The 22,259-nt window shown below is 43.6% G+C and overlaps 1 protein-coding gene across 1 annotated transcript; it reads left to right on the top strand.

Moving 5' to 3' along the window:
* The first annotated feature begins 1,804 nt into the window (after positions 1 to 1,804).
* Positions 1,805 to 10,154, top strand: XAF1 (XIAP associated factor 1). Its single transcript, XM_009278279.2, has 8 exons — positions 1,805 to 1,898; positions 4,589 to 4,724; positions 5,741 to 5,797; positions 6,595 to 6,847; positions 7,646 to 7,713; positions 7,986 to 8,198; positions 8,834 to 8,903; positions 10,018 to 10,154. Exons 1-8 carry the CDS (start codon positions 1,867 to 1,869, stop codon positions 10,038 to 10,040), a joined length of 852 nt encoding a protein of 283 aa, XP_009276554.1. The 5' UTR covers positions 1,805 to 1,866; the 3' UTR covers positions 10,041 to 10,154.
* Positions 10,155 to 22,259: the final 12,105 nt, after the last annotated feature.

The raw sequence follows: 22,259 nt of genomic DNA, 5'->3' as shown, positions 1-22,259 counted from the left end.
AAGGGATCAGCTGTAGTAGCAGGTACAAGAAATGCTAGGCCTTCCATCAGAAAATCCTGAAGATACTGGTGTTGGCATTGAAATGAAAAATGTGAAGTTCTGTTCCTTTTTCTCTTTAACTTGTATTTCTTCTAAAGTTCCCTATGTAAAATGTAGAGCTGTATGACCCCCAGCTGAGGCCCAGTGACAGGCAGGACCTGCTGCACCTGGGGCCTCTAGTGCTGTCGGTCAGTCCCAACCATGACAGAATATGACCAGGGAGAAAAGGCAAAGCTGGTTAATGCAGGCTGGAGATTTCACCTTGCACATACTTAGATACCCTGAAGTGGTCCAAGGGTCACTGGGGAAACAGTGGAGCCTGGGCGTGGCTGAGCAGCCACATTGCTGGGCTTGGTGACGTGACACTGGAGGATCAATGCTGGATTTCTCCCACATGGTGATGGTGGGCCAATTTCCTCTCTACTAGCTGGCTGTTTTTGTCTGAGTGGGACAGCATTGCCTTGGGGAGGCCAAGATGGGTTTGTGAGGCTGGATACTACCGTGACCACCATTCCAGAGGTGGAGGGGGCTGCAGCATACCCCTGCCCTCCCTGCTCACTGCAAACCACCCCTGCAGCTGGTCAGCCTGGATGGGCTGAGAGAACAGTGGCTGTGGTGACATGAGCCGGGCAAGGGCTGCGGCCAAGTGGACACCAGCCGTGGTGGGGCGCAGGGCAGCTGCCAGCAGAGCCTGCTGCCCGAAGGCAGCATTCCTGGGTTTGGACCACAGTGCCTGAGGGTTTTTTTCATGGTGCTTCCTCTTCCTCTCTGCTGGCTCCTGCCCAGACTGCAACCTAGTAGACTGCAATGTTACGGTTATCAGTAAAATACCATCAAAGGTGAGTTCACAGGCAGGGCTGCCATGCTCCCTGCAGGTTCCTCTGTGGACAGGTGCTGGTGCTACACCTGCACAACACACAGCACAGGTGCTGGGCAGGAAGGGGTGATGGGGCCCGAGGGCTCCCCACAGCCATTGCCACTCCAGGCGTGGAGGGGAGATGGTGGCAGGAGGGCTCCCCGCAGTCCTCTTGGGGAAGCAGTGGCGAAGATGGTGTCCTGCTACCTCTAATGTCCCTGAGGCACTGGCGGGTGGACAGCTTGCCACAGCCTGCTGCCTCCCTCCTCAGGGAGCCACAGGCTCACTTGGCTCCTCAGCAGGCGTCTGCAGTGGGTGGGAGAGTGTGGACATAGAATCATAGAATCATAGAAAGGTTTGGGTTGGAAGGGACCTTTAAAGGTCATCTAGTCCAAGCAGGCAGCAGGCGTCTGCAGTGGGTTGTGGACATAGAATCATAGAATCATAGAATGGTTTGGGTTGGAAGGGACCTTTAAAGGTCATCTAGTCAAACCCTTTAAAGGTCATCTAGTCCAACCCCCCCTGCAATGAGCAGGGACATCTTCAACTAGATCAAGTTGCTCAGAGCCCCGTCCAACCTGATGTGCCTGGGTGTTGGGGGGTAGAGGCCAGCCAGGTCAGCCAGCCCTGCTGCAGTGGGACAGAGGAACACCTCTGCCCCCAACTGCTTCAGGCAGCTCCAGGCAGCAACCCAGCCTGCTGCATAAACCAGCTACTTTAAATTAAACTTATTTGGGAAAGAAGGAAACTGACACCCCGTAGTTCCTCTAAGGACTAGCAAACTAATCTGTATGTGGAACTCGCACTAAAGACTAATACTTGTCTGGCAATGCTGCTGTTTCTCCTTTAAAGAATTTTTGGCTAAGCAGCTGTTTGGGGTGGAGTTACCGCAACAGAGGCTTTCAGTTTCGTTTTTTTTTTCCTCTCTGCTCTTAGAAGAAAGGATATCCAGCAGAATAAAAAGAAAAATCATGACAGAAGAGAGCAGGTTCTGCAAAAATTGGTAAGAGATCTTTCTCCCTCTCCACCCCTACAAACTGTGGGGATTTCAAGAGTTTTCTAGGATTTTCCTTAATGTTACCTAGGTCTCCTGTAACAGGGGGAGAAGAGGAAGAACCACACGACAGGAGGGGGGTACGCTAGCCATTGAGTAGTAAACAAAAATATTTTGTATGCATTTTCACATTTCCAGGTTGCTGCTTTCTTGCTACTTTGCTGTGGAGAGGTTTCTTCCATAGCCCTCCTCCTATGCTGCAATATTCTCTTCTTACATAATATCACTGTGGGTAATTTTGCAGTATCTGGCAGAGGAGTCAGTGCATGGACCATGCCAAACCCAGCAGCTGCTTCAGTTTCCCCCCATGGCTGATGTTTCTTTCTGTTGCTATATTTGCAGTTAAGTGATAAAATATTCATTTTTTTCAGGGTAATTGGCCATCTCTCATAGAATAGAAGCCTGAAAGGGGCCATGTAGCATAGCTTGGTGTGTCTCAACTAGTAGCTAGGCCATTGGGCAAATTATATGAACAAAGACTGTGAAGCACTGCAATTAAAAAAAGGAGTCAAACTTAGAAAGGTTAAACATGAGCTTAGCCTCAATTTTATTTGGTCACAAAGGAAAACCAATGCTTAGCCTTGCACAAAGAGAACCTGTGCATTATATTCTAAAAGGTTGTAGGGGATGCTTTGAATAAAGCAGTTGCTGCACACTGGTCAGACTCCTTGGCAGACCTACTTTGCCTAAAACTTCTGATAGATGCCTCTAAACAATTCTTAAAAACTCTGGTGACAGAGATGACACATTCCCACAGGAAATCCACTCCATTGCTTATCCATCATGATCATGAGAAGCTTCTCCTCATGTTTGAAGCAGATTTCCTTGAGGCAACTTACCTTCTCTAAGAAAATTAGAAGAGTTCACTGTCCCAGGGCTTTTTTGCTGTGGCTGCTCTGTCTTGCGGTTGGGCTGTTCATAATTTATGTGGCCTTATCATGGTCATTCCCTCCACATTGAGTGACCAGCAAATATGTTGGGCAGACCGGTTCTGTGGCCCAGACATGATGTCAGAGTTTGGAACAAAGACTAGCGCAGAAAGCCCAGATGGCATCAGCTATTCTGCCTCACGCATCTCCTCGAAGTAGCAGAGCTGGAAGTGTACATGTCCTTTCAGGCAGTCTTCCTACTCTTGTAGGCCAGAAAGGTTGCATGGGCTTACCTCCAGCTGCCATGTCCTAACGGCCATCACTCTCTTGTGTCAGGCATCAGTATCTCCTGCCGCAGGGTCCTGGGCCCACTGCAGTAAAGGCTTTGAAATGACAGGGATACACCTCACCGCCTGTTGCCTGGTGCACTAATGTCTCTGAGCCTGAAGTGAGGGCAGTGAGGCAGACATCCTAAGACAGGTCCCATGGGATCAGGGTCCCAGGCCCTGCTGGCAGAGGAAGTCAGAAAATCAGCTGGTGTGCACATCAGTCATCCCGAAGCTGTTTCAAGAGGAGCAATGGAAGTTTCACGCTGCTTAAGGTTTGCACCTGGAAGCTTCTTCAGGAGGTCTTACCCAAGTCCTGTTGAACTGTATCTCAATTCTTGTCACTAATGTTGTGAACACATCAATTACTGAAATCAAGTAAGTGATTTCCCAGATAAACTTAAGTGGCTCTTCCTGAATGCACTGAGCATAGTGACATCTGTGTGTCTCAGCTCCGAGGTAGCCTTCATCTGAACAGAGCAGCTGCTTGGCTGGGCTACCTTAAATTGGTCTGCTGGGAGCCAAAGAGCTGTAAATTTTGTGATACCTTAGATGACACCCAGAAGAGGGGCCCTTCTTTTCTTTCCATATCTGCAAACAATGTAAACAACAGCCAGAGCTTTTCCTGAAACAATTGTTGGACAAATATACCAGGATCCTCCAGCAGCTGCCCTGTCCCTTTCAGAAGTTTTCCTGGTAATACGGCAGAAGAGAATGAGAAACAGAATCCAGTCTCTAAATGTCTCATTAAGATGAATTGGAAAGACAAATACTTACTTCTAGTTTTTAGGGACAAACAAGTTGAATTGTAACCAGTTGTACTGGGTCTGGCTGGGATGGAGTTGATTTTCTTCATAGCAGCCCCTATGGTGCTGTGTTTTATATTTGTGGCTAAAACAGTGTTGATAACATACCAGTGTTTTGGCTTTTGCTGAACAGTGCTTGAACAGTGTCAAGGTTTTCTCTTTTTCCCCACTCTGCCCCCCCTCAGTGAGTAGGCTGTGGGTGAGCAAGAGTTTGGGAGCTGACCCAAACTGACCAAAGAGATATTCCATACTGTATAACCTTATGCTCAGGAATGAAAACTGCATTAGAGGAAGAAGAACAGGGTTGGGTTGGGGTTTTTTTGCTTCCAAGGTGGCTATTGTTCCAAGACTTTGGGCATAGATATGCCTGTGGGAGGTGGTGAGTGATGCTTCACAAGTGAGTCTTTTGCTTCACTTGTTTCCGCCCTCCCCCCCTTTCCTTCAAGTATTAAACTGTCTTTATCTCAACCTACAGATTTTTTCACTTCTGTTCTTCCTATTTTCCCCCCCTGTCCCACTGTGTGTGTGGTGGGGTGGTGGTGAGTGAGCAGCTGTGTGGGTGCTTGGCTGCTGGCCAGGGTCAACCCACCACACCAGTTCATTTACTCTTCTCTCTTTCTCATTTATGTGCTCGGTAGTAAACGAGATGTGTCTGCTGCCAATTTCTCCCTCCATGAGGCCCACTGCTTGCGGTTTCTCACTCTTTGTCCAGAATGTGATGAACCAGTTGCCCAAAAGGATATGAAAGACCATCAAACAGAAGCACACAAGCAGGTAAGGAATGCTACACATTCTTCAGGGTTTTCTTGCAAATAGCAAAAAGCTCTGCCAGCCCTGAAGTAGTACATTCGTGGTGCTGTGCTCTATATTAACTAGAGTTGAACTTCTGTAATTGTTTGACCAGAAAATCTATAAGGGTCTGATATGACCCTTCAGGCCTGGTCACAGCACCTTTTGATCTTAGTGCACACTCAGCTTAAGAAAATAAAGCTTCCACTGTGGTATCTCAGTTTCCCCAGCAATACAAATTACAGATCAGGTATGGATACATACTCCTAGTGCTTGTGAATTAGCCAGAGCACGCAAGTTAAATGATTTAATTAGAGGAAGACAGACAGTACCTGATCTGACATAAGCCTTGCTTGTACAAAGCTATGACATCAATGCACTTTTTTACAAAACTGAACTGGCAGAGTAAATTTATCAGCTCTTCATATAGTGAGGCAATAGCATTTTTAATATAGCGTTAAGAACCCTGTAGCTAGAGGTACTATACTGAAGCATGAATATGCAGGCATGACTTTTTATTCTGTCTTACTAGTTTTATTGTTTTAGCAATTCCATTGATTTCAGTTACTTAACAGAACACATGAGTAGCTCTCGTGGCAAACCTATAGAAAACTAGCATACCTCCTATGTTTTCAGAGGGGCTATTATAATTTAGACTAGCTGAATATCAGACCTATACTTTCAAGTTAAACCTCAGTCAAAATTTTGAATACACCCTCTTTATTTCACATCACACTTTGCATTTCACATGGGCACCTTTGAGAACTGGATCCTCGCACAGAATGACAGCTTCCTGCAGAATCATCAGATAACTGTTTTCCTCAAATTCTCATCAACACAGCTCAGGCCTGACAGAGAAACAAAAATTCACCCGCAGCTTGTCGATGATTGGGATGAAAATGACGGGAAGATCATCTCAGCAGCTTGAAGTTGTATTGACATATGAAAGCACTAACCATCCTCCTATGCTCCCAATGAACTGCTCTATGTTTTGCTTGCAGGTCAGATGTAATCTTTGTCACCAAAGCATGCAGCAATACCAGTTGGAGCATCATGAGGTAAGTATGGAGTGCAGTACTTTTTACCTTCTAGGCTGACCCCTTTTACCAGCCACCAAGAGTCACACTAATGGGTTCAACAGCAAGAACATGTAAATCCCTGACTCCTGTCCTGGACCATGAAGAAACTTAAACCTCTCAACAGTTGCAGTGTTTTGGCATACCTTTTCCCCCTTGTAAATAAGTATATCTCATGGTGGTTGCCCATCCAGTTGTGATGGGACAGTCTGTTCCAGGGGATAATCTATTACTTTCTCATCCTTGGCACCTCAAGCTGATATTCTTTGAGGGCTTCTCAAAGACATTTCCGTCCTGCCCCCACACTCACATTACTTGCTTTTCCAAAGGAGTGGTTATACAAAGTGAGAGTCAAGGAAACAGCTAAGGAGGAGATACACAAAAGAATTGGCAGAGGCTGGGAAGTGAGAGCAGCCTGTCCATGCTAGCTGTAGTCTAACCATTTCAAGGAACCAAAGCAGTGAAGACACAGCAGGCTTCCCCTGGTGGTGGTAGCTGAAGTATTGGAATTTTCTAGGTGGGCTTGTGCTCTGTTGCTAACCTGTACTGACACAGAACATCTTCACTGCTATTGATTCCCATTTTGCCTTATATTGCTGAAATCATCCTAAATTAAACATAGCCTAGATAGGCGAACTCCTAATACAGCTAAGCCTGCATTTGGTTGTGTAGATACCCCTTAAGGATGGCATTCTTAAATTGTCACTCGTTGCTCTCACCCAATGCCCTCTTTTAGTATTGATAGAAAATTTGCAATAATTTCCTCTGTTCATGTGCAGACCAAGGAATGCCACAAACGAGCAATGAAATGCAAGATCTGTGAGCTTGAAATGCCCTTCAACAAGCTGCAGGAACACCTGAACACCTGTGCCAGCCGAACAGAGTGGTGTTGGGAGTGTAACAAATACATCATGTACAAAGACCAGAACAAACACAAAGATATTTGTCAGAACAGTGCTCTGTCCTATCATAAGGATGTGAACTTTCAAACCAGTGAAGCATCCACTAATGCAACATTTATTTGCCCCACTGGTAAGCAAAATTCCTCATTGTCATGGACTGGGTCAACTCTGTTAAATCTCAGTGAAAACTCTCCTGCCTTCTCTACAATTCCCAGTAATTCAGGATAGAGGGGATTGTTGTTTAACCAACCACAGTGAAAGGGCCAAGTGTTGCTTTCTATTATGCTGGTTATTGTAAAGCCAGAGTGGTTCCACTGACTGGTAGCTCATTGGCCATGTTCTTTTATGCCTGCCTTATATCCTGGAAGTGAAATTTCTTCTGTCAGAAAATAAGTGGCACTTCTTCCTCTTTCTATTTGTCGCACAGGAGAAAATACGATTTAGAATTTCCTCCTACTTCATATATAAAGCCAGCGATGCACACCTTGATTTCTTGAAGTTGAGAGCAGCTTTATTAGGCCTAAGGTACTAGACAGAGTATGTCAAGACAAAAAATTCATGAATCCTGTCAATGATTCCAGAAAAGAACAGGCATCAGTAGGTGCAATGGTTGGCAAAATAAACTATAGAGAGCAAAACCCCTTAGCAACAGAATTAGCTAGGCCAGGGTAGGAGCGAAGCATCTTGAGCCACAAAACATGGGGCTGGAGTAGAATTTCAAATATCCTGAAGTTTGCGAGAAGGGATGATGGATTGGTTTTGAGTGGTGCCAAAAGCAAAATGTAGTCACAGCTCTAATTCCTTCTTGGCCAGTGGAATCAGCATTCTGTGTTTCTCTAGAACCAGTGACCATAAGTGGATCTGAGCAGCCTGTCTAGATGACTAGTGTCAGTACTGTGTTTCTCTCAATTGTTTTTTCCTTCTGAAGGTACTGGAGGCAATCTTTGTCGGAAGTGCAATAAGTCATTCCCAGATGACCAGTACTCCCAGCATCTGGTAAGCACATTTGAAACTGAACAAGAGAATGGTCTGTGCTTAATTTCCAGCCAGGTTAGTTCTCTGAAAAGCTATATATTAGGTAAGAAAGGGCAGTGTGTCTTGGCTCTTCAAACTATAGTTTCATGATACAATGTATTCAGCTGAAGCATCACTGTGAGGTGGTGTTCACTGTCCCTCCCCGTGACTCATGTCTGTCACAGATCACAGCATATCACACAGTTGGGTGTAATGCCAATCTTCACTTTATTATGCATGCTCTCTTTTAACAGAATAAATGCAGTGTAGCCCATAAGATGACAAAAGTTCTTGCTGGCCAGTCAACTTCAAAACTCAGCAGTGATCCACCACAGTCTTCTTCCTCCCTGGCTCCCTCTTCCTGCTCCGAGAATGCAATGGTGTGGAAAGATGTCCGTCCCAAAGGGAAAGAAAGGGACCAGCCATTGACCTCCAAAACCTTGCTTAAGCCCCCAAAGGACAAAAAGGTTGGCTTTCGCTCTCCCACAAGAGGCAGACTTTCCACATCACCTCAAGCTCTTAAAGACACCCAGTCTTTTGACATGCTGGTGACCTGTGCCCATTGCAACATTCTTCTGCCACTTCCAACCCTTCAGAAACATGAGGTGAGAAGTGACACATTGGAGTCAGCCTTCTACATACAAAGGGCCGTACCTACAGAGTCACTACTTATCTCCACACTGCCTGGGGTCCCAGTGCCCATTTCTGGATTCCACAGCTTCTTGAAATGCTGGCCATAGGTGCACCCTCTCTGTAAAGCGTGGAATTTGTTAATTCCATTGACTATTTATGCTCACATCTACACAAACAAGATCCATTGCCTATAGTCTGCTTGAGTTTTAGGAAAATAATAACCATGACTCAAGCCATTAATTTTAAGCTCAAATCCTGGAAAGTCTTCAGCAACTGCCCTTATTTGCTGAAGGCTGATACTGTTCCTGCTAAGCAAATAGTATGATTATATTTCAGCTGCATCAGAGATGGAGCTCTAGATAATTTTCCATCCCAACAAAGAGGCCCAGTTGCCTCCCTACTGAATATGATTGCATGTTGAATATAATGTTAAATTATCCTCTGATACAACTGTTCCTTACTTTTCTAGATCAAATGTCTACGTTTGACATCTTTGAAAAATGCTAGGATGAAACAAAAATCAAGCCATGGAGAAAAAGGTACTGCAGAATTTCAGAAATTTAGAATAGAATCAATCATTCAGGATTATTCTACATTGGGTTAGTAGGAACAATGGGATATTTTGCAGAGGAAGTGCATCTAGAAAAGCTAATACTCAGAATATCACAAAGCTGTCTAGATTCCAACACACAGTGGGTTCCCATGAGGTTGCATTAAGCAAGCATTGCTTCAGAGCCAGTATGTTTTCACTCTCTTGACTCAGAGTAACGCATATTTTGCCTCTCAAATTATACTACTATGAACAGTGCAGTAGCTTCCCTACTGTAAGGAGATCAGCAAGAATATCACAAAGCTGTCTAGATTCCAACACACAGTGGGTTCCCATGAGGTTGCATTAAGCAAGCATTGCTTCAGAGCCAGTATGTTTTCACTCTCTTGACTCAGAGTAACGCATATTTTGCCTCTCAAATTATACTACTATGAACAGTGCAGTAGCTTCCCTACTGTAAGCAGAGATCAGCACAAAAGATTTCACAGATGTTCTGTCCCAGGTCTGTCTGCTCCAACAATGAATGGAGACTTAAAGAAGTTTCAGAAGACAAGAAGTAAAACTATTTTTTCTCCATAGTAAAAATTGCATATTCAGTAGAAGCATTGATATAATTATGCCAGACAATACCTCCAGTTGAGCTTGCACTGATCCACAGGCAGTAAGTAAGTCTCTTTCCTCACCCTGTCCCAGACAGGCTGTGCATCTTAACACTTCTCTCTTTGCTAACATCCCCCTCTGCTTTTCAGTTCCTAAGCAGTATCGTTTCCTCTCAGTCCAATTAATTAAGTGAAACTGAAAGCCGTTGTTCTCAATCTGTCCTTTTTCTACTTGGTTCAGTAAATGAGGTATTGCTTCTCCCTGTAAAACTTTCCTCTCCTGGTAAATTAAAGAGAGAAAACACCAAAGTGAGAAATAGGGGGTTTGTCTAGTTCTGAATTACAGTACTCTAGTCTTGAAATAAAAGTAAGTACATGGTAATTACACAGATTATTTGACTTGCATTGTGTGTTTTTTATATTGTTCAACTGAGTGCTGACATAGGAAGGCTGTAAAACTGAAACTTTAAAAACAGTCATAACTGGGCTTTGTTTGTTTTACAGAAGACTTTCTACAGCATTCATGACTACATCTGAAAATAGAGGCATGTCTTCAGATTGAACCTTCAGCTCAGCTTTAGCAAAAGGCACTGAAAGTGTGATAGCTTTATTGACAAATAAAAGTGACTTGCTACTCTGGATCAAGAACAAAGAGTGACTCAGATTTTTTTCCTTATCAAGAGAGGCATTTAAAAGGTTTTACCAGAAAACTGTAAAAGTGATGGGGGCTCAACAGCTGTTGTAATTTCAAATATTTCTGTGTAAGCTTGCCTTAGGAATGTACTTTTTCCACCCGCTTCAGCAAAGAGAGCGGCTTATTTAAAAATGTTTGTGCTGGAGGAGAGAAGGAAATAAGGAATTCAGAATTCCTTGTCATGTTGAGCGCCACCAATTCCCCTTGCCCTCACTGAGAGCTGAGACCTTAGTGTTTTTCAGGGCATGGCCCAGTGAAATTAAAAAACATTAAATCCTGCTCTCCTTCACTTCAGTGAACCACTGAACCTAGGGCTAGCACGGGAGATTGCAGACAGATCCAAGGATAACTGAGGGTGTTCATCTTCTGATATAAATGGAAACTGATAGAGCCCAATGGTGGAAAAGTTAAACATTAAGAGTGAGTGGATGCTTTATGCTAATATCTGTGAACATTTATGAAGCAGCCTTTGCTGCTTGGCATCGTACATCAATAAATACCAAAACATGTTAACAGCACAGTTTTACTATAAGGTGCCATTTTACTCTCATCCACCTTTAGCAGTGTTCAATCTTACAAACTGATAGCTGGAGTACATATGCTGACCTATAATTTGAGTAACATCTTACTTTTCAGATCCAAACTTGTTGATATCTGCATCATTTATGCACAGGCACACATGGGATGCAAAGTCAGGCCAAGTTCATGAACTCTCTCAGTGATTCAGCAAGGGCCAAGGCTTGTTTATGCATATTGTAGGCATATTTATATGGGCAGGACTGAGCTGAAATGCACCAATGCATGTTCCAAGAGTAGATACTTCCAACCACTGGGCTAGTGCCAGCATTGTGAGTGGGACAGCGGCTGGTCATGTGGCCTGGCAAGTGTCAATGACTTCTGAGGCTCCCTCAACCTTTGCAGCATAGAGACTGCAAAATCAACAGCTTTTCCTACATGCGTTCAGACCTCATTAATCTGAATCTGAAAGTCTGCTACTCAAAGGCCAAGAGTACGTAACTTCACTTCCTGTCTGTCCCAGATGTTTTGCTGATCAGGGTCTAGTGAACTGCATTTGAAAGCTTGCAGGAGTACTCTGGCCACATTTAAGAAGGGATTTTTCAAACACAATCTAAGACAGCGCTCTCACTGAGGTTTATTTTAAGCTTTTAAAAAATTGTTCTGAACTTCTGGTAAGCAAGTCTAACATTGAACATGGTGCTATGAAACAGAATTTTCTGTATTTGGAGGCAGAGGAAAGGGCTGTGAAAGCATGTCCATTAAGGCCCTATCACTCTATGCATAAATTTATCCTCTTCTATTCTGCACTCGTTAGACTTTCACATAGTTTAGTATTCTTATTATTCTTTGATACACATCACAGCAATGGACTTGATGCATCTCCACACAAGCATAAGCTCTCTCACTCTGCTGTGTATTTTGGGGTCTGTATAGGTTCCAGCAAAGCTAGACTTAGCAGGCCTCCCAGGAACTCTTTCTTTATTGTTCTTCAAAGTCTGTTTGAAGAGGGCTGGTAAACATAACATGGTCTGAAGAGAGTCCACAGTAAATGAGTAAACCAAGTTTGGAGACAAACTGGGCAGGCAGCTCATGCTCCACTATCTAAATCTTTATACAGAGAAAGACAGGAAAGCTTTTTCATCCCTTTTGAAAAGGAACTTTGAAAACTTTACTGCCCAAATGCAAAGGAAGATGCTTCGCACCTAGAAACAGCCCAATTTACCAGACAGGACAACAAACGGGCAGGAACAGGCAGGTAAGGGGATGGTGCTCGCACCAGTCCTGTTATCACAGGACAGCTGCAGACTAACGCCACGCTCCGTCATGGGTTAGCCTGACAGCACAGGACAGCCATGGGGTCACATCTTGTACTGTGAGACAGGAACCAAAGTGGCTGTGTCTGAAAAGTGTCACAAAACTTACATTAGAGCACAAGGCCAGCTTTATCCTTACAACCCTTTTCTGGGGTAGGGGTGTGTGTGAAGGCCTAGCTTCTTGAAGAAGTGGTATTTCCTTGCCTCTAAAAAGCACAGCAGCGCTTATTTCAGAAATCGATGCTGCAGTGTCATCGTGTGGCTTTTGGTGGTACTGGCATGAGCTAAACCGCGTCATGGCTGGAGACCTGGGCCTTGGAGGGAGGAGGAGAACCAGGTGCTGCCTCACCAGTGTGTCGGTCCTGCTCCCAGGCTGCACAGCAGCACTTCGTGGTTACTGTATTGCTTTGGCACTGTTACCATTCAGTAATTAATAACTTCAGGCTCCCAGCTAGGTTAAAGACGACAGCATCTGGATAAAGAGACCAGCAAGCCAAGTGTCCAAGGACTGTAGCACTCCTAAAGTCTTCCTGTGGCATGCTTTGGTGCCCTGTGTGCAGACATGAGAGCTAGCTGCTAGGAGTTTGTCTCAGCAAGAAGAGAGCCACTTGTGAGCCCCCAGAAAATTGAAAATACCTCTCTGAAGGATCTTGAAAACACCTGAAAACAATCTGACTCCTTCCTTTTCCCAAGGTGAGGAAATGCCTGTTACAGCTACATCAAATGTTACCCTGGTCCTGGAGGCGCTGTGCTTACCCTATCCAGCAAGGTGACCCCTGTTCCCAAGCTCTGTGAGCTCCCTGGGGACAAAACAAGGCTATTCATTTTTGCAGAATGACCTCTTTCTAAATTGCTGAGCTCTAGAGGGAGGGTAAAGGACCTGTTCATTTGCAGAGTCAAAGGTCTGTATGAAAGCAGCAGTGGCCTACACTTAGTGCAAATCTGAGGTCGAGGGTCCATATGGGATATGGATAGTGTAGCACAAAGTTAAGGGTGAGAAGCAAGCTTCCTTTGTCTTTTGCTCTCGTCGGTTTCAAATTTCCCCAGATTTGCAATCCAGTTTGGTGTGGAAGTGGAAATAGCTTTGGTCACTAGATGGCAATAAAGAATCAATATGCTCTTCCCTGTTCAACAGGGAAAGTTTGTAAGAGCTTGGCCTAGATTTGCCCTGGGAGAAAGAACTGGAAGATACTAGAGAAACTGTGAAAATAAGTGTGCAATCATTCTGCTTGGTAATGAGGATTTGTTTTGTTATTGTCTCTTTCTTAAAAAAAAATTAGATAGGTTGTATTTACCAAGCAGAAAATGATTATCAGATTAAAAGTATAATTCTGAGTAAGAAAAGGAAGCTCAGCCTCACCAGGACAGCTACTCAGAGAGTATGGCATCATACTCCTGAAACACCGCTGATGTTTCAAATACACTGGGATTTCAGTATTTCACCCTGAAGCTTCAGACACATTTTTATTCTTTAGCAGTGGCAGGAGGCAATCCATTTCTGTATGACCCTCTTTCCCCAGTAAAAGCTTACCTACATGCCTCTCCATACATTTTTTTTTTGGAACAATTTTTTGTCATAGTGAAAATTTTAATACAAATCTATGAGATACCAGAGTGAAGCATACCTTGTATTTGTCAGTTTCCTAAGTGCTGTATGCTGGTGGCTTCTTCTCCACTACACTGTGCTGTGTGTATCTTAATTTTGCTTGAAGGTTAATCTTGTTTGAAGGCAGGATTTTTGTGTGTACAAAAAATTGCAAAGCCAGCTGGCATATCCTACTCCCATATACTGTTGTGATTTGAAAGCAGTGTTATGGGAAGCAGAAGGAACTAAATGAAGAAATTAAACTGACAATATACCCTGCAGTGAGCTGATGGGGAGAAGCTGAATGACCTATTTTGGATTTGCCCACTGCTGCTTCTCAGTGGTTCTGTTGCAAAGGACAATGCGGGATCTCAGTGCTTATTGCTGTCTTCTATGGGATGTGGATTTTCAACAATCCAGAGGGTAAAAGTTGTCTGTGAAGAGCCAACACAAGGGCCCTATACCACTTCAGCATGTTTAAAGAAAAAATAAGCAGCATATTTTGTACAAACCGTACCCAACTATGTAACTTGTGTAGTACCTCATGATTGACAGCTCTTCGTTTGCTATTGAAGGGCTTTCTGGGTTGCTTGAATTGAGTCACATTGGGATAAAACTTGGCAGAAACTTGAGCCCAACTACTTTTTTGATTATTTAGAAAAAACCCACAAAAACTAAACGAAATATTAGACAGATGACCGGGACTGGTCATCTCCTATAGTATATGAACATTTTTCCCAGCAATTCAGAAAGAAATGCAGTAAAAGTGCAAGTAAACAGTGGGGGAGATTATGAAAAGTAAATTAATTGGGTGACTGCCAGTAATTTCAGAGCTGTGTATTTCTTTGATTTCAGAAAGGCACATTTCCCACAGTCCACAGGCCTACATGCTGTCTTTGCCTGGATGTGTGCAGAAGCGGTGCAGCTACTTAGATCAGTTCTTATTAGCAGCTGTCAAGAACAATCTTGTTCCCTGGAAGACAGAAGAACATGTTAAAAGGATAGCAGCCTTATATATAGCTGTGCATCCTTATGTGTCATGCCATTTCGTTCTTGAAGCGTTGCTGGCAGATTTCTCCTTGGATTTAATGCAAACTCTTTAATGCAGGCCCCCTACAAGGAGTGGGTAGGGAGCAGGTTGATAAACATGCCAGTCAGTCAGGCCAACAGCTTGGTTTGAAAAGAAAAAAATCAATAACATTTTCTTGGCTTTGTAAAAAGGTGGCATTTCATTTCTGTACCATAAAGTATAATGATAATGGTTGTGACTGATGATTGCAAAGGCTTGGCAAGCCCATGGAGATAGTTATTGGAAAAATGTTCAAACTGGCTGTTGGGAGGTTGCACTTGTACCCATCAGTGTGAGAGAGGCAGCTGGAGGTCTGTGGTGAATTCTTCAGTGGCTGACTGGACTAAAGATATGCTTAGCCCTTCTCAGAGTTACCCTGAGACCAAGCCTCAGTGCAGCTTGGGTGGATCATGATAGTGCCTGGGTCCTGCGAAGACAGTAATCGCCGGCTGGATTACCCCAGCGAGCGGGACTGGGGACTCTGTCCTGCAACTGAGTGCAAGCAGTGCCATGGTGGTACCTGCAGCGTAAAGTGTTCATGTCTGTGGGGAAAGAAAGAGAAAATCAGGCTACCTAGTCTGAATCAGAGGAGATGACTGGCTCCTAAAAGGCTTTTCAGTGTGTTTGATTCTCCTGCAGTGCACATGTGATCTAGTGGAAAATGGGGAAAGAAACTCATCAGTATTTGCAAATCAGTAGACCATGGTGCGATTAATCTCCTGGAGCTGCAGATGCCTACAGAGGAGATGGCTGCAGTGCTGTAAGTACCTCAGGTCTTTCAGACCCAACAAGGGCCCTGGGATGTGATTCTTCTGGCCCATTTTAGATGTTTACTTCAGGATGAGGCAGACTGTGTCCTGGAAGTGCCTGGTTTTCTCTGTTGACTGCAAAGGATGTCTCAGTAACAAGCTCAGATGTAGACCTCTGCATGTCTGATGAATCACACCAAAAATACTACAAACATTTGAAAGAAGGGAACTGTTAATCTCAGTCATTTCTTAAGACCAGTCCTTTCCACGTCAAGGCAGGTGCCTTCTTAGGTAAAGGAAGGAGGAAATAAATGAGAGATGATTTATCAATTGCAGGTTAATGTGTCAGTAATTATGCTTATGTGAAGTCTTTATGACCAGAGTAGGTTTGATGGGTGCTTTTTGAATCATGCTCATCTACAAACTATTGTACAAAGTGCACTGTACAGTGTACTTCCTCCAGTGCAATTGGCAGAGGCTGTGCAGCCAAGTAGCATGGCTTTGCTGTTTCTGCTTTACTTCAGCCTCATTCAGTTATGTGCTTAATGAAAGAATTAATGGCAAATTTAGGATATTGGTCTGTGAGGTGCTGTGCACACAGCTAATGGGTTCTGCATTTTTGTCAGCTTTCTGCATTCATTAGTTGCTTGTGGTGGATCTGACTGAGCAAGGGAATCCCTTAACACATTTCAGGAGCAAAAGTTTTATGCTCACAGATGCTTGCAAATTAAGGACAAACGTCAGAAGGGGAATAACCGCCATAAATATTCTATGTGGGCATCATAGCAGAAGCAGGTCTTTAGAAAGGAGTTAAATACAGTTGGAGCGGAGATTTTATAGAGAAGTTGTGGGAGGGGGAAGTTAAATCATGCCTGAAGCATCACACTGAAATGAATATGCTAGAATCTGGAGAAGGTCTCGTTTTCCTAAATATTTCTTACACAGAGTGTGGACAGTCAGAGAACTCTTATAATTTCTTTTTCTTTTTCTTCTTAATGAAAATCATATAAATAATTTTAATTTTTGGGGCCCTTGAAGCAGGCAGCGGCCGCAGGTGGGAATGCTGATGTAGCAGTGCAGGGCAGAGAGGGCTGGAGACTCCTCACACGTGGCTCTGATGGACACAGGTGAGTTTGGAGTGACAGCACCCATTGACACCCACCACCGCTGGCATTTTTGGAGCAGAGTTGCTAGTCCTTTCAAAGCAACAAAGCAGCTCACGATCAGGTCACAGCCTGTGTCATTTTGCATGGCTACAACACAAGTCATTTTAATCACTGCAGCTGGCTGAATTGACCATATGCTTTGTGAAGGGAGTCCATTGAGGTGGCTGAGGAGGTCCTGCTGAGGGATGGTCATCCTTCCCAGTGGCACAAGAACCACATGAGGGACAAGAGTGCAGATCAGGAGGTCATTAAAGACATGTCATAGCAAGCATGCACAAGGGACCCGAGTTCAGGAAGCAAGGGCAACAACAGTTAAGATATACCTCATTTTCAAACGCTTGTCTCCATAAACTGTGCAAGTTCTCCACACATAGGCTGAGTGTGTCTACATGTGTGTAATATTTACAGATTCTTGAAAACACATACACATCCTCTCACCCATGTATAAAATATATAAATATAGGTGCACAAATAAATACAAAATATTATGTTTTACCAATCTTTTCCTTTAACTGAGATAGGGTTTAAGACAAGAGCCTCTTTCAAGCATCTGTCTTAATTTCTAAACTCTCTTCATGTTACCTATATTTTTCTCATTGTTAAGATTTTCATTACCTCATTGTTTAGAAACATAGGTATCTCTTTTACTTCTGATACCAGTTTGCCCTAGGGCTGATAATGCCATAGGAGCCTAGGGGACTAGGTGTTATGTATCTTACACACTTGGTTTCTGGGGACTGCTGGTGCAGGTGTGAATTGTGTGGCTGGGATTTTTATCAGCCAACATGGGCCAGCAATTGATGGTGACCACACAGCATGGAGAGATGCTGCTGCTTAGTTTTTTAGTATTAGTATTTTTGAAAAATGGAATCCATATGATTAGGAAAGCTTTAATATACTGATAAAGACCAACCTGAAATACAAGAAACAGCGGATGTTTAACTGTGTGCTGTTAAACAAATGGCAGCATTCTCATTCTTCTTGTGGAATTTCACAAACTCCAATGTCAGGGAAGTAGTGTAAGAGGCGCCAGCCCAATGCTGTTTGCTGGCAGGCATAAGGTTAAACCAGTTTCACAGGTGTTTGCCGGTGTGCTGTGGAGGCTGGTCCTGGCTGGGCTCAGCTGTGGCCAGGGCGTTACCCTGCAGAGATAGGGGATGTATAAAAGGGATGAGAGGGCACTATATGCTCCTCTGGCATTGCTGGAGAGATGAGGTGCTTGTTGAGCAAGTATGATTTGTGTTCAGGAGAGGGGTACTGGTGTTGCTAGTGGAGAGCAGGCTGGAAGCTTTCAGACTGAAGTGTTACAGGAAAATGAAAAGCAGTCTTAGGGACTAGATGACCTCTACTATCCTTCTGTCTCAGCTTCTCTTTCTATGATCTGTGCTATCAGAGATTTATTACCGTGGGCATGTGAGCTGAAAAGTCATAGATTCAGCTTGCTGAAAGATCCCTGAAGCTAGAGACAGCAGTGGATAGTTCGACTGCTGGTGCCTGTGGTTGCACCTCCTCTTAACCTCAGTGCAATTCTGGGCATCTCTATGCTGTGTATCCAGAACAGCCGTGTGGTGTGGTGACAGGTTTGTATGTGAGGAATGTGTGGAAATGAGGTTGTAACAATGGCAGTAAAGTACTGCAATTTGCATCAATTCAATCAAGCCCACTAGCAAGTCATGATGGGGGAGGGCAGGAGGAAATAGAGGCTGCTGAGAGACTAGGCGGGGTGCTGCAGTTAGCATGAAGAACTTGATTTATCTTTCACTACTTTCATGCCTGTGCCATAAAAATGAGTGGACTAAGGTAGGTAGAGATCTCTCTGCAGTGATGGCAAACCTTTCAGAGGCAGCAGAGCAGAAGGAAATTAATCTGTGGGCTGTGGGAATCAGTATCCTCCAACTGCGTAAAATCCCAGTGAGCCACGTGTCTGAGCCGATGGCATGACACGCAAGCAACGGCAAGATTTGCACTGGCAGGTACCGTGTGTGGATCTTTCTGCTCTTCTCTATTCTTTCAACAGAAAAGTGTCACTTCTTTTTCTTTCTGTTAAATGGATGCTGCTACTCCCACAGGCCTGCACAAGATATCAAAAAACTGGTTTCCCATGACTGGAGGCAGTGCGAGGAAATGAGATTTTATGCTTTGTGTTATATTCAGAGATCACATCATAAACTGCTGTATCAAATTTTGACTGGGGCACAGTTCCCTCTAGTCATCTCCTCAGAGGAGAAAGGTGGTGAATGGACTTGTTTCTAGTAGTCTGTTTGCTGTGCCAAAAGTAACTTTTTCTACCAAATGCAATGAAGGTTTCATATCTCTTCTTGATTCTTAGAGTTTGTTCTGCCTTTACCAGCCGGAAGGTACTTATTCCTAAGGCTCAAACTTCTTGAAAGTTGATTGTCATTGTAATAGGTCAGATTACACTACCCCATAGGGAATTTTCCACAGAAGTAACTTGCCTGCTGTGCAGAGCTTGGAGCCCAGTGCCAGCACTATCAATGTATTAAAGATGCTTTTCAGGAATAGGGAATATACTTTTTATAATGACTTGCAAATGTGAAGAGCTGGTGTGGGTGTTAGAGGAAACATTGAGTAGAGGTGAAGGTGAGGAGTGAAAATTGCTCTTTTAAAAGTAACTTGTAATGATTAATAAGAGTGGCTGGTACACAGATCAGTCCTGAGCTAGTTCTCATCTTAGGCTGTTCTGTAGAGGCAGTTGCAGCTGCATGGAGATTGTCTGGAAGCAACACTGAAATAAACTCTTTTTCTTTTGTTCCTTCTTTTTTTAAAAAGCTTCACAAAAAGGTGTCTCTGGATAATGCAGCACCTGTTTATTAATCACCTGGGATGGCCTTGCTCTCTGATGGGGCCATCTGAGCAGAGTGCCCTGAACACCGAGACCATGCGGATGCTCCCCTATGGGTGGTGTGTCCGTGCCCCGGCCCCGGGATGGTCACTGTCCACCGCACTGCCATGTGGCTTCTTGGGGCTGACTTTGACCTGACCTCAAGGGCACTGCTGGAGGGGCAGCAAGCTGGTTTACAGAATTGGTTGTGGCTTATGATGGTGGCTGCTGTTGGTGCTGAGCATGCCAGTGTGTGTGGGGTGCAGTGGCAGCAGTGAATGTGCACGGTGCCCAGATTAACCTGAGCAGCTTCTTGGCAGTATGAACTGCATGTACTGCACAAACACCCATAGGGTTCTGCTGTGATGCAAGTAAACTTGTTATATTTAATAACTGTCATTAGCTTGGAGAACCTTAGCAGTCTTTTTCTTTCCCTCTAATTGCTGAGCTCTTCAAGGTGAGCTTGGAAGGAAAACCCCTTACTCAGATTAGAGGCTACAGCTCAACTGAATGTTGTATTTTTTGTGCAGAAAGCTTGAATTTCCAGCCAACACACAAAAAAAAGATTCGGAGTTTTTTTTAGTTGACAATAAAGCTGGTTTTCTTAGTTTGAGAATTACTTTAGTGAGTAATAGAAAATTGCCGTGAAAAACAGGTCTGTGCACAATGTCTTTTTAGGTAAACATTCAGTTTTCCATCTGGGCCATCTTGCAAGTACGTTTTTCTGATTTGGGAAAGCAGCTTCTGTCATTAGGTTCTGACACCAGGCACTGAGAACATGCGTTTTCTGTACTTGTCAAAGTACGTGACCAGTATAGCATACAGTATAACCATGAGCTGTGCTGTTTTGGAGGCATGGAGAAAAATACATGTAGACTCAGGTGGGATTTGCTCATAAGAACTGTTACAGAAAAGGCTTTCAACATTTGCATGAATTCAAACTGTGTGCTGCATAAGTTTTCTCTGCTGTCATTTTTAAATGGAGAGCCTATTATGCCTTTTTGTGACCTGTTAATTTGGGTTGAAAATTTTTTAAGTAAAGGGTAGGTTATTTTTTTCCCCAGTGCTACTTAGAAAAACATCACAGAATGATTTAAAAAAAAAAAGCTTTAAGATGTGGGCCAAGAGGAATCATAATTGCTTATCCCTGAAATTACTCATGACACTAGCACATTCTTATGATGTGCCTAGGTTTTGTGCAGGAAGCCTTGTTGTGGATGGAGGGGGAGGGTAATGCAAATTAAAGAAAATCAGTGGGGAAGACTTGGTAGAGTGCTCTGTAAAACACTGATCTCTAGTCCTGAGGAAGAAAACACTAAGTTTGTCTGTTGTACAGAAGCCTTATGGGTGGAGGAGTAGACTTTAAATGGTCACTTCAAAAGCTGTGAAAGTTTTTTTTTTTCCGCCTTTGTCTTCCAGTTCTTTGAAATCCTCAAGAGTCAGTGAAGAGTTGGTTTTAATGTGCCTTGTGGCATGAGCAGTAACCAGATGAATGGTGTCCTGCATTGGTGTGCCATTCTCAGATACCAGTGTGAAAGTCCAAGCTCTGGCAAGTGATGGCAGTGTTTTTTCAGAGGCCAAGATGTTTTATTTCTAGGGAGCATTAAGAGCTTTCTGTGACTAAGATAGCTGCTGTTTACAGTGAGACTTTCTGAATGATGGTGAAGGACTTCCTTTACACAGGTGGTATTCCCTGTAGGGCAGAAATGGGGTGGTTTTGCTGGTACTTCTCTGACAAGAGTTGTGTGAGAAAGATGAGATGATACCAGTGACATCCACACTTTAGTGCCTGCTGAACTCCACGTGCTCAGGCTGAGCTGCCTTGCTTTGTGTGAGGCGTGAGAGCAGGGAGCTGGTTTCGCTGTGGTGTGGTACCAGTGAGGATGGCGGGGATGGGTGGTGGGACCCATTCCCCCTCCTGCACCCACGCTGGCAAAAGCTGGTGTATTTCTATCTGCTCTTCCATGTTTTGGTGAAAGGCTCAGCTGCTCTGTGTGAGGAGGGGTGTTTAACTGGCTGAGAGCATGTACCTGTGGATGATGCTGGGTCTGTGCTTAGCTGGAATCCTCAGAAGGGTTTTTTATATGCTACTTTCTGTGCTACTTTATGCATCAAAGAGAGCAAGTTGTTCAAACTGGTTCACTAAGACAGCAACAACATAACATCAAGAGAGGGTCGTTTATTCTCAGGTTTTTCAGACATGGTAGCTGTAAATCAAAGGGCAAAAATCAGTCTCTTTAAGCAGAAGTATTTTCCCAAACTTCATTGAGGAAGGGTGTGTAGAATATTTTTCCAAAATCTGTTGCAGAAGACACTTTATTTTAAACACCAATTAGACTTCCTTAAATGACTTTCTCAATCACTGATGCATAGTGAAAATATATAATATATATAAGCATATTTTCTGAGATATCAAAACCTGTAGGCATGTACTTCCAGTCTGGAGAGGGCAATGAAATGTGACAAAATAGGATTTTAAACTGAGTAGCCTACACATTTATTTGCTTGCAATACCAAGCAGATAAATGTAAACGCACATCATAACACATAAAAATGAATCCCATATTGAATATTTTGTTGGAGAAGCAATAAACTGCACTAAAAATTGATGAATGGCAAATATATTTTTATTTAGGCATTTATTTTTATGGCATTAACAAATAGAAAAATATATGGAAGTATGCAAATAATTTCATAGAGACATTAAAATAAAATGAACAATATAAATTTGCTCATCCTTCATGGAGAATTTGTGCTTCAGTATTGTGGACATTATTAAAGCACATATAACATGGCTGGGAGAAAAACT

The sequence above is a fragment of the Aptenodytes forsteri genome, unplaced genomic scaffold (genome assembly GCF_000699145.1).
Source record: "Aptenodytes forsteri isolate BGI_AS27 unplaced genomic scaffold, ASM69914v1 Scaffold66, whole genome shotgun sequence".
NCBI classification, from domain to species: Eukaryota; Metazoa; Chordata; class Aves; order Sphenisciformes; family Spheniscidae; genus Aptenodytes; species Aptenodytes forsteri.
The sequence above is the reverse complement of the archived record's forward strand: the minus strand, read 5'-3'. Positions and strand labels throughout refer to the sequence as shown.

Excerpts from the sequence above, each read along its gene's own strand:
- XAF1 (XM_009278279.2), top strand. The coding sequence starts at position 1,867 with ATGACAGAAGAGAGCAGGTTCTGCAAAAATTG. Across the intron at positions 1,899-4,588 it reads AGCAGGTTCTGCAAAAATTG|TAAACGAGATGTGTCTGCTG; the intron begins GTAAGAGATCTT and ends TGTGCTCGGTAG. Across the intron at positions 6,848-7,645 it reads AACATTTATTTGCCCCACTG|GTACTGGAGGCAATCTTTGT; the intron begins GTAAGCAAAATT and ends TTCCTTCTGAAG.